The 12,414-nt window shown below is 36.0% G+C and overlaps 1 protein-coding gene across 5 annotated transcripts in view; it reads right to left on the bottom strand.

The window, feature by feature from the left end:
- MCTP1 (multiple C2 and transmembrane domain containing 1) overlaps positions 1–12,414 on the bottom strand; it is a 505,669-nt gene that overhangs the window by 189,049 nt on the left and 304,206 nt on the right. For all 5 annotated transcript variants that reach the window (XM_032403991.1, XM_032403986.1, XM_032403987.1 and 2 more), the window contains one exon: positions 9,559–9,689. In XM_032403991.1, coding sequence (XP_032259882.1) covers positions 9,559–9,689 — 131 coding nt within the window. The remainder of the gene's footprint in view (positions 1–9,558; positions 9,690–12,414) is intronic.

Below are 12,414 nucleotides of genomic sequence, written 5' to 3'. Positions count from 1 at the left end.
TGAACCCAACTCATCAATCAGTCAATCAATCAGTAAGTCAGTCAGAGAAAGACAATCATCATATGGTTTCACTCATATGTGGAATATAAGAAACGGGGCAGAAGATCATAGGGGAAGGGAAGGAAAACTGAATGGGAAATCATCAGAGAGGGAGAAAAACCATAAGAGACTTAATTCTAGGAAACAAACTGAGGGTTGCTGGAGGGGAGGTGGGTAGGGGGGAATGGGGTAACTGGCTGATGGGCATTAAGGAGGGCATGTGATGTGATGAGCACTGGGTGTTATACGCAACTGATGAATTATTGAACACTACATCTGAAACTAATGATACACTATATGTTGGCTAATTGGATTTAAATAAAAAATCAATCAATAGAAGAATCAAAACAGATTCAAAACTGAAGATTTCAGAGCTACTTTCTCTCATTCCACAAATGGGGAAATTGAGACTCAGAGAAATTAAATGATGGCAAGAACTGGAATGTTCCTGACTTTTATACAAAAGCTTCAAGTTCTTTGTGCTTTCTAAAAACTGTATGCATTTATTTAGCCACATGAAAGAAATATGTCACATTTGGTGACATTTCTCCCTAAGAGTTAAAGAGTAAAATTTCAGTGTTCTTACCACCTTCTTTCTCCTTTACCTTTCTATCTGCCATTTCTGAACCAGTGACCAAAGATATTCCTCCCAGATGGAATAGTCTTGTGCTTGGCACCTGGATATATACATGTACATACATGTGAGTACACTGGGGTGCAGGAAGTAAATGCTAGGACTACTTGGATTTTTTTTTTTTTTGTAATTTAAAAATAGGACAGGAATCAAGCTTTATAAATATTTGGTATATGCATTAACACAGGTGGCCCATGCACCAGGTATGTCACTTCTGGCCTGCAAGTATTTTAGAAAAGAGTAGGAGCTGCTTAACATAGAGGGGTTGGCAGTGGCCCCCTTACTTGCTGACTTGCTTTCACTGAATTGCAGTTCATATATGCCTTGTTAAGTGGATTTACGGATTATATAATCCAGTTTTAACTGAACTAATCCTCACAAAATGGACAATTGGCTTTAAAAGATCCCAGTAAAGAAACTGTGGATGGAAGATAATGCTAATTGAACAAGCACAAGTGAGCAGAATGATAAACAAGAATATGCAGAAGCACCACTTCTCCTAGCTGAGCTCCGAGTCAGCCACGTTCTGATTTATGAACCAATGATAGTATAATCAGATCTTGCAAGAATTCAGCCAAAACAATCCCAAAGTATCAAGAATAATATTTGCAATCGAAATTTACATCTATGTTAACGAGAAACTTATTAAGTGTGTGCTATGCCTTGAAGTTAGCTAATGATATTATGAAGCCATCATGATTAGCAAGACATTTGAAAACAAAGCCTTTGGAACAGGAAGACAAACCTCTACAGGATTTCTTGGGCGGGGGGTAATTAAAAAAAAACACACATATTTTATGTAATTTTGGCCTAATTTAACAATAAAATTATGAAGCTTTTCGAGATTTCATAATATATGAGAACTTATTTACATTAGTAAAACTCATGATACATAATATATTATAAAATTTTATATTGTAAATCAATATAATATGTGATTCTTTAGAATCTCTGCATTTTAAAGATTTCAATACATAACCACTGAAGAGTTTTCAAGTTTCACAGTTATGCAGTTTTTTTGATTTTTGGTTTTTTTTTTATTATGTTATGTTAATCACCATACATTACATCATTAGTTTTTGATGTAGTGTTCCATGATTCATTGCTTGTGCATAACACCCAGTGCTCCATGCAGTACGTGCCCTCCTTAATGCCCATCACCAGGCTAACCCATCCCCCCAACCCCCTCCCCTCTAGAACACTCAGTTTGTTTCTCAGAGTCCATAGTCTCTCATGGTTCGTCTCCCCCTCTGATTTCCACTGATATGAGGAATTCTTAATCTCAGGAAACAAACTGAGGGTTGCTGGAGTGGAGGGGGGTGGGAGGGATGGGATGGCTGGGTGATAGACATTGGGGAGGGTATGTGCTACGGTGAGCGCTGTGAATTGTGTAAGACTGTTGAATCACAGACCTGTACCTCTGAAACAAATAATATATTTTATGTTAAAAAAGAAGAAGTTATGCAGTTTTTACGCCATCTCTGACATTACAAAATGCTAATACTGTTCTTGCCTTTCTGTTGTCAGAAGCTGTCAGTGTTTAACTATCTTTGGGGAGATTGCTTTATCAGAGCATACTTCCACAAACTTGTGAAATTCTTCATTCACTGACTTGAAGGTAAACCGTTTAATATACACACGGTGGTGCATGAAAACTGTCCTTGGAAACTTTGCCCACCGTGTAAGAAACACTGCACTGAGTATAAACTTTTGCAAGAAATCTTCAGAAGAAAAGAATAGTAACCCATGAAAGAAAATAGATTGAAATCTTAATATATTTGGCTTAGGTTGATTTTATGAAAAACCAAGACAAGAATCAATGACACATTCCATTCTCTCCTTAAATATTGTCTATCTCCCTAATGAAATATTTCACTCAAGCCTTAGTAAAGAAAAAGGGTGAAATATAATGATTTCATGAAAAAAACTCTCTTTAGTTTAGAATTTTCTGACTAGCTGTCTTTGTCCTTTCAAATTACTAATGCACGAGGATTGTTTCCATTCTATGTAGGAAGTAAAAGAGTCATTGGCGAATTGGTATCACAAGTAAGAAACACTACAAGTCAGAATCTACAGAGTGTCAAATGCAATGACCTTCAACCTACAGAGAACATTAATTTGGTTAATATCCAAAGTCAAAGGCTGTTTTCCCCATTTGCCACACTATACTTAACACATCCCACCTTCTCCTTCCTTCTGCCTTAAATACAGAGCCACAGATTTATTTTATATGGTTGTAGAATTTGGAAGCATTTGTTCTTTATCCAGAACTTGCCCATTTGGAATATATTTTTCTTATCAAACATCATTAATAAAAATTTTGTCAAACTAGAGCTCTCTAGCGAAGCTTACATCTGTAGCACTCTGCTCTCATGGGCAGTTCCAATGCCTCAGACCTTATAACAATGCAACAAATAAAGTCAGTAGCAATTCACCAACCTAAAATACATGTACCCCAAATCAATGCCACTTTAAAGATAAACAAGCATTTTGCACACTAATAAATAACGTTATAAATCTTGCTATATTGGATTGCAAATAACTCCAACTGAATAAAATTGCTTGACACGGGATTTACTTATTCTGCACGTTCATAAAAACAACTTGTTCTCTGACAGCACTCATTCTTGACAATTTACCGTGGCTGTCAGCAGCCAATTTGTTCAGATTACTGCTCTGCATAAAAGTGTAACCATCATGAGGATTTATTAGCTGATTATCGTAAAGGTGGCAGTCCGTCTTGCCTGCCAAAATACAGGTGATCAGAAAGTTAAATAATTACATGCAGATTAACATTATTTCACCTTCACTTGATCGTTGTAGCTCAGCGACAGGTAAAATTTGTTGTTCAAACTTGCACTATTGTGTATACCACCTAAGTTGGTTTACTGACTACTTGGCATTTTATTGAGCACTTAATGGCTTCAGACCATTTTGAATACAAGACCAAAGTGAAAGGACTGTGGACTTTAAGAGTCAGGAATTCTGGATTTGAATCTCAGATCAATCACCCCAGATTCATACTAGCTGAGCAACCTCTACATCTCCTTCTACCTCACTTTTTGCATCTGTGAAACGGGCATAATATCAACCACTCTGCTTATCCCCTAATTTTGAGCTAACCTAATAGTGCCCTATTCATTGTAGGGCATTGATATTATTGTTTCTTTCTACTCATGGTAAATTTATTTTTGTTAAAATTTACCAACCAGATGGCATTAACTCCCTGGATAGTATAATGATGAAGAAGTTATAAGCATCCTGGTAAATGAATAGGCTACTTTAAAAAATGCAACAATTCAGTATTTTTTAAGTATAAGTATTACTCAGACACTTTTACACTCTCCCTCATTAATTCTCCCTTTTTATGTACAAATACACTGAAATTTTGTACCTACCACTAAGTCATGTTGTTCTAATTGCCTTTTCATTAACAGCCACTGTCAAATTATGTATTTACAGTTGACCTTTGAACAATATGGGGGCTGGAGACACCAACCCCCTGAACAATTGAACTTCTGTGTATAAGTTTTGACTCCCCCCAAATTTAACTACTATTGGCCTACTGTTGACCAGAAGCCGTACTGATAACATGAAAAGACGATTAGCACATATTTTGTATGTTATATGTATTATATGTCATATTCTTACAATAAAGAAGGCCAGAGAAAGGAAAATGTCATTAAGGAAATCAAAAGGAAGATAAAATACACTTACAGTGCTGTATTTATTGGAAAAAATCTGTGTATAACTGGATGTGTGCAGTTCAAGTTCATGTTGATCAACTGATGGGCATCTTGGTTAAATTGGCAGAGTGAGTGTACATATGACCAAAGCTCATGTTGATCAAAATAAAACAAGATGATCACTGTATTTAGAGAAGGAAGAGCCATAATTTCCAGTATTAAATCAAACTTCAGGTATTTCAATTATAAAATATTTTTTAAATATTTATAAAACACCTCTTGTATGCCATATACTTTTCTAGGCATTGGGGATGCAACAGTAAACAAAAACACTCAAAAATCTCCACCCTCATGAAGATTACATTCTAGTGGTGGGAAACAAATGATAAATAAATTGATGGTCACAGGCGACCTTGACAAGAACAGTTTTGGTGGATTGTTGGGGGGCATAAGCCTGATTGCATGGGTTCAAGTGGGAATGGCAGGGGTAACGTTCAGTGTTAAATATTTTTCACTGTATCGGCACTCCAGATTTGCAAGTGGCCCTTTTATTCATAGCCAGTCTTGTCTTTATCATGACAAAAAAAAAAAGCCTATTATTGAGCATACATTTACAAAACACAGTTTCAAAAATCATTATATTTGACCAAAACTGGAAAATAAAGTGGGACAATAACAAAATCTAACACAATAAACTAGTCTATGTAGATAATCCAATCCATATAAGCATTCTCAAGTTTAGGATTGAATCTAGAGTGTACCCTTAAGAGTGTACCCTTAAAAAAAGTTATTAGCCATTGAAAGGACAGTGTTATCCTTCATGGCCAACTTTAAATTTACTCACCAACCACCAGCCAACTCCCAGAATAATTTCTAATTTTTAAGTTAATACAGACATATCTTAATTATTCTCGTCACAAAAATGAAATAATTAGGTGATGTGTTAGAGGTGCTAATTAAAGCTACAAGGATAATCATGTTACAATGTATAAATGTTTCAAATCAACTATCATACACCTTAAATTTACATTGGTTACATATAAAAATATTTCTAAATAAATAAGTAAATAAATAATAAAAAGTTAATAGGACATAAAATGTTGCGATGATAGCTTGCAAAACAAGGCAGAACAGGATGAATTTTACTCTTGTTACTTTACTCCTAGAACTCTCACTTAATGGAAGGTAAGTCAGTTCTCATCTAAACTACCCTAGGAACCAAGGAATTCTATTACAATCTGCATTAGTTCCACCATTACCAAACAACCTTGACATAAACACAGTGACTTTACTCTGCCTACCACTTAGATACAATAATATCTTGCTTTTCAGTCACAGGATGTGTTGAAAGTACAATTTAACATATTATGCTAATCGAAGTAAGTCAATCAGAGAAAGACAATTATATATCTCCCTCATACATGGACTTTAAGAGACAACAGAGGATCATAGGGGAAGGGAGGGAAAAATAAAACAAGATGAAATCAGAGAGGGAGACAAACCATAAGAGACTCTTAATCATAGGAAACAAACTGAGGGTTGCCAGAGGGGAGGGCGGTGGGGAATGGGGTAATTGGGTGATGGACATTAAGGAGGGCACGTGATGTAATGAACACTGGGTGTTATATAAGACTCATGAATCACTGAACTCTACCTCTGAAACTAATAATATACTGTATGTTAATTAATTGAATATAAATAGAAAAATAAAGTACAACTTAATAAACATAAAGTTAGGAACCTAGAATTTCTGGTGCTATCTAGACACTGAATAGATTTGAAATGATGATTCACTATAGTCATTTCCTTTTTTCTGCAATGGGCATCTTGGTTAAATTGGCAGAGTGAGTGTACAAAAATGTTTTACGAACATTTGTGATTACTTCAAAATTGGACAATAACTCCCTTTATTGTGTAAAGGGGCTTTAACTGATACTCAGAAGCTATTCTAGGAGTCATCTTGTCTACACCTGTACTCTGGTGTACTCTAAAATTTTTTGGCTCAAATTGCTTTTATAGACTATTATGTTTGGCATATGACCAAAGCTAGCTGGGTTCTCCTGTGTAATAACCGTGAATATAAACAACTCATCTAACAATCCAGGCAAAGCCCAAGCCAGACACTATACATAGGCAGTAACACCTCCAAGAGCTAGAAAAAATGAAAAGGGAGAATACACATCCAACTAGATTACTAGTTTATTATAAGAGGAGATAATTCAGAAACAGCCAGATGTGAGATACCCAGGCAAGGTATGGGGATATGCCCAGAGCTTCCATGGCCCCCTCCAGCGCACCACTCGCCCAGCCCCCCCACATACTTGCCAACCACAAAGCTCCAAAAATGGTTTTCTTCTCTCCCAAATTTCAGAAGACTTCCTTAGCTCCCCCAGTTATCTAGAACAATCTATTTTCTTCAGATCAGCCAACTGTCACTGCTCTCTCAAAATTTGTCAAATTATGGACAACCCCATAGAAACAAGGTGAGAAGAGATAAACAGGTTCACCTCTCTGCCAACCATTTCTGTAATATAGTTAGCCATGGCCTTGGAGAATTCATAATATTATCAAGTGAGGAAAAGGGAAAGGTCAGTACCAGATGGGCTGAGAAACTGTCTTAATTTCCAAATTTGGAAATTATTTTCAAAGTAAGAAAAAACACATAAAAGGATTATCTGTTATTATGGGAAAAAAATAGAAAAAGGGATAAGATATACTTCATGTGATATGGACCCAGAAGTACAGGAAGACAGTACATGGTAGCAATTATTTCCTTATCTTACTAACATAAGAAAGTATGAATATGGAGTAATGAGACTGAGGTAGCAAGTTACACATGACAGTCATTCTGATTATCTTATGGTAACCAAATACGGCTAATGTTGCTCTAAATTATGAAAATGAATTCGTTATTTAAGGAACAGCTAGACAGCACATACTTAAATGAGCTCATAGCATGTTGAGGGAGATAGAAACATAGACATATAACCATAATGAAATGTAGTCAGTGTATTAACAGATGTATACTTAAGCTACTTTAACTGGTGATATATCCCAAGAGAACTTGAAGAAAACTCTGAAAATAATGTTTTACTAAAAGGAAAAAATACACAATGAAGGCCTGTCCTTTTAAAAGGATTGAAATGTAACACAGTATTAGGTTACAATAGTTTTTTTTCCATTTCATTTTATAAGTAAAACATTACAGCTTAAATGAAGCTAATCTTTAACCTCTCACTTTATAATCCCATAAAGAAAACCATTGTTTAAAAACATATTTCATTAAGATAAAAAGCTTTTGCACAGCAAAACAAACAGTTAACAAAACCAAAAGACAACCAACAGAATGGGAGAAGATATTTGCAAATGACATATCAGATAAAGGGCTAGTATCCAAAATCTATAAAGAACTTACCCAAACTCAACACCCAAAGAACAACTAATCCAATCAGGAAATGGGCAGAAGACAGGAAAAGACATTTCTGCAAAGAAGACATCCAAATGGCCAACAGACACATGAAAAAGTGCTCAACATCGTTCGGCATCAGGGAAATCCAAAGCAAAACCTCAATGAGATACCACCTCACATCAGTCAGAATGGCTAAAATTAACATGTCAGGAAATGACAGATGTTGGTGGGAATGCAAGCTGGTGCAGCCACTCTGGAAAACAGTATGGAGGTTCCTCAAAAAGTTGAAAATAGAGCTACTATACAACACAGCAATTGCACTACTGGGTATTTACCCCAAAGATACAAATGTAGGGATCTGAAGGGGTACATGCACCCCGATGTTTATCGCAGCAATATCCGCAATAGCTAAACTATGGAAAGAGCCAAGATGTCCATCGACAGATGAATGGATAAAGAAGATGTGGTATATATATACAATGGGATATTATGCAGCCATCAAAAGGAATGAAATCTTGCCATTTGCAATGACATGGATGGAACTAAAGGGTATTATGCTAAGCGAAATGAGTCAATCAGAGAAAGATAAGTATCATATGATCCCACTGATATGAGGATTTTGAGAAACAAGACAGAGGATCATAGGGAAAGGGAGGGAAAAATGAAACAAGACGAAACCAGAGAGGGAGACAAACCATAAAAGACACTTAATCTCAGGAAACAAAAAGAGGGTTGCTGGAGTGGTGGGGGTGGGAAGGATGGGGTGGCTGGGTGATGGACATTGGGGAGGGTATGTGCTATGGTGAGTGCTGTGAATTGTGTAAGACTGATGAATCACAGACCTGTACCCCTGAAACTAATAATACATTATATGTTCATTAAAAATTTTTAAAAAATATATTTCAGAATAACAACAACAACAACAAAAAACAAACAAAGAGATAAACACATTGGGTTGGATTCTTGCTTTTCTAGCATAAAATGCCCTTGATTATTATTGGTATGTATGCATTTCTTCAGGCTGTATGTTTAGAGACTTGGAATTCATGTGAACTGCAATGAGGAAAGAATATTCTAAACTAACAAACTCTTCTGTACATTATGCTTTATTTTAGTATTTGCGGGTTTTGATGTGTTTTGCCACAAAGATACACACATATCAAAAAATAAAAATAGGTTTTAAAGCAAGAAAACAATTCACAGAATTCAAGCAGTCATTTGAAATAACCTCGTCTTTGTGGAGAGATGTCATTGAGCCTCACGATACCTCTTTCTTCACTTAGGTTAACATGGATCTGCATCCCTTACATGCTGCCATCACTAAAACTTGAGAACTCTACAGATTTATGAACCCCTAAGAGATTACAAAGATTCTCTACCTTGTAGGGAGGGGTAGGAAACAATGTATTTTATGGTCTCACAATATGCTTTAAGAAAAGTAATATTATCTCAGATCACTTTACAGACAATGACTGTGCTCTTTAAGTATCCTGCCTCAAATGAGATTCCTCTTTCTCAATTCCCATAACTTTTACACACAATTTTCTGACACCTGGAGAAAATTTCTAGATATCAAATTCAGATAGCCTGTCCATCAACTGGTCAAAACTGCCACCTACTGGTCAGTCTTCAAATCTATTTTTCCCTTGGCCCAAGCCTTGCTTTACCATGGTCAGATCCCTTCCTTCAAAATGGTAAAGGTCAATTACTATAACCAGACATAAAGCAATTATCCTTTTACCAATATTCACCATCTCTAGGGTAAACCAAAAATGCCAAATCGTACAAACCTGCCAATAAAATCATCCCTTTTCCCAGCGTCTTTGTCCCAGGCAGTGATATCAATAATCCCGCCTTTCTCTTCATAGAGATGAAAATCAAATTGTTCCCTCCACTGAGGATTCAAAGTTTTTGGCATAATCTGGAAAACAAAAAAAGTAATCGTTGTCACATAAATATCAGTCTTTTAAAAAAATTTAATTCGAGGCATTAAATCAAAATTAAGGTGCTATCTAGAAAAGCATGTGTGAGATTTGAACAAAAGCTTCCAGAAATGATGGAAATGAGTCATTTGATGTCTAGTATCTTTAATGCATATCATCTGAAGGAACCCTTGAGGCTATGTCCTGAAAACCAAAGGGCACCCCTTTGTCATCTTGAATAAGAGATGAGACGTATGAATTATACAGAAAAGGTAAATAGTCTATAAGTGAAATAGCTCACTCAGATACTAGCATTTATTTTACATAACTGGTTAATGCACAAAGACACAATTCGCAGTGTGTCATCTCATAATAGAGGGAGATGTGGATTCCCAGGTTTTTTTTTCCCCTTACTCCCCGCACACATGGGAATTCTGAGCTGAATACATGAAGAAACTCCAGACAATGCTCTATGGGAGCAGGAGGAAACAGCAAGTAACTTTGGGGTGGTCAGGCAAACATTTTTGTTAGAATTAGAGCATTGATGTTTCATCTCCATTTTATATCTGGAGAAACTGAACCTAGAGTTGTAGTGACCGACGTTTTAGTATCTAGACTCTAACTCAGGTCTTTGATTAGAGCCTCAGATCTCTTCCCCAAAACAACATGCCAAAAAATGTTTGTGAATTAATATGAGTGTGTGTGTATAATCTCTATGTTGCAAATACAAAAAAGTTATCTTATTCGAAGTGCAATTTTGTAACTTTAAGTATTCAGATAAGACATCTGGTAGAATCAAGGAATAGAGTGACCCATATTGATGTGCTTTGAAATTTCATTCACCATTGGGTTAAACAACATTCATATTTGTTTCCCTATTCTTTCTTTTTAGCAGGAGGGCATGCAGTGGCCTTTTCTCTCTTGAATGTATAAGGGACAGATCTTCAGGTGTAAAGACTTCGAAAGCAATGAAGTATGTTATGGGCAAAGGTAATACAAATGAATCACAATTTTTAAAGTTCATAATCTGAAATTAATCAGCAATATATCATGAAAGAAAGAGCAAAGAGAGACACGTGTCCATAGCTGAGTTTCATATTTCATACCTAAAGAGCAGAACTATAAAAATAAGTAATGTTTTAAGTCTACCAGAACACGGAAATGATGTTAATTGATAAAGGACAAGATAGAAGTGGCTATAGGTACCTATTTTTGGAATCAGTAGTTTCTTTAAAATATGTTATTAAGTCCATGGCAGAAAAAAAAAGATGGCACTAGAGGATCCTATGATAATTCAAACCTCTCATTATTGGGTTCAGATGCACTTCTATGGTATTTTGCGGAATGGTCTGTCTTCCTTATTTGGCCATTAAGAGCCTAATTTTTCAGTTTCCTTTTTAAGGGCTGTCTTCCCTATATGATTTCCTTCAGGTCAGAAGTGGTGCCTTCCCCCTCCATGTGGGCCCTCAAGAAGGTAACCAATCAGCCTGTGAGCAGTTTTCACTGCCTACTAATGAATCAGCTCTGTGATATTTCTAACTACCTAGTTACTGATGAAAACTTCCTGTGCCAGAAGGAACCTAGGCAGGCTATTTATCAAAAGTTCTTGAAAATGATAATGTCAAAGTGAAGATATTCCCATCAAAGTAGAATGTGATTTTTAATACAAGACAGATATGATGAGTTGTCCCAAGTGATGAATACTAGCTGTAGAAGCTGACCATTTAAGAGGTTGTATTTGTTTTCGTTGTGGTTTTTCAGTTTTTTAAAAGTTTTTATTTATTTATTTAAGTAACCTCTACACCCAATGTGGGGCTCAAACTCATGACCCCAAGATTGAGAGTTGCATGCTCTTCCATCTGAGCCAGACAGGCCCCCCAAAAAGGTTGTATTTGGATACAACAAAGATAAGACATGTGCCACAAATAAATTATGACCACTATGACCTTTGCTAATTATTATTACTTCTCTCAATAATATGATACTAAGATGACTTTAATATAATATATTATTACTACTAATATAATTGTTATTACACAATATACTTATTACTGCTGCTAATCTTCTTTCTGCTATTACCATTTATTGAGTATTAATTATGGATGAGACAGTATTCCAAGCCCTTGACATGCATAACATATATTTATTCAGTCTATTCAATAACATTATTAGGTAGGCATTATTTTTTTTTATATTTTTTTAAAGATTTATTTATTTGTCAGAGAGAGAGAGCACAAACAGGGTGAGGGCAGGCAGAGGGAGAAGCAGGCTCTCCACTGAGCAGGGAGCCCAATACAGGACTCGATCCCAAGACCTTGGGATCATGACCTGAGCCGAAGGCAGATGCTTAACCAACTGAACCACCCAGGCGTCCCTAGGCATTATTTTAATTCTTATTTTTACAGATGGGGAAACTGGGACATGGAGAGTCAGAGTAACCTGCCCCATGGCACACCGCTAGTATGGGCAGCAGGAATTTGGCCCTTTGTTTTCTAAATAAATAAAGGAAAAAACTTGCAATCTGCATTGGTGTAAGTCAGTTGGGATAAAATGTTTCAGAGTAATGTACAAAGACTTTTGGTATCTTTACATGGTATGTAAAATAATGCTATTTGTAGTACTGACACCAGTACTAATTGTAATAATAATAGTAGCCAACACTCCACTCAGCATGTTATGCGCCAGTCATCAATTTAGGTTTGTTCCAGCTTTTTTTTTTTTTTA

Source organism: Phoca vitulina, unplaced genomic scaffold, assembly GCF_004348235.1.
Source record: "Phoca vitulina isolate PV1807 unplaced genomic scaffold, GSC_HSeal_1.0 scaffold6, whole genome shotgun sequence".
In the NCBI taxonomy this organism is placed as follows: Eukaryota; Metazoa; Chordata; class Mammalia; order Carnivora; family Phocidae; genus Phoca; species Phoca vitulina.
This window is presented reverse-complemented; position numbering and strand designations above follow the sequence as displayed.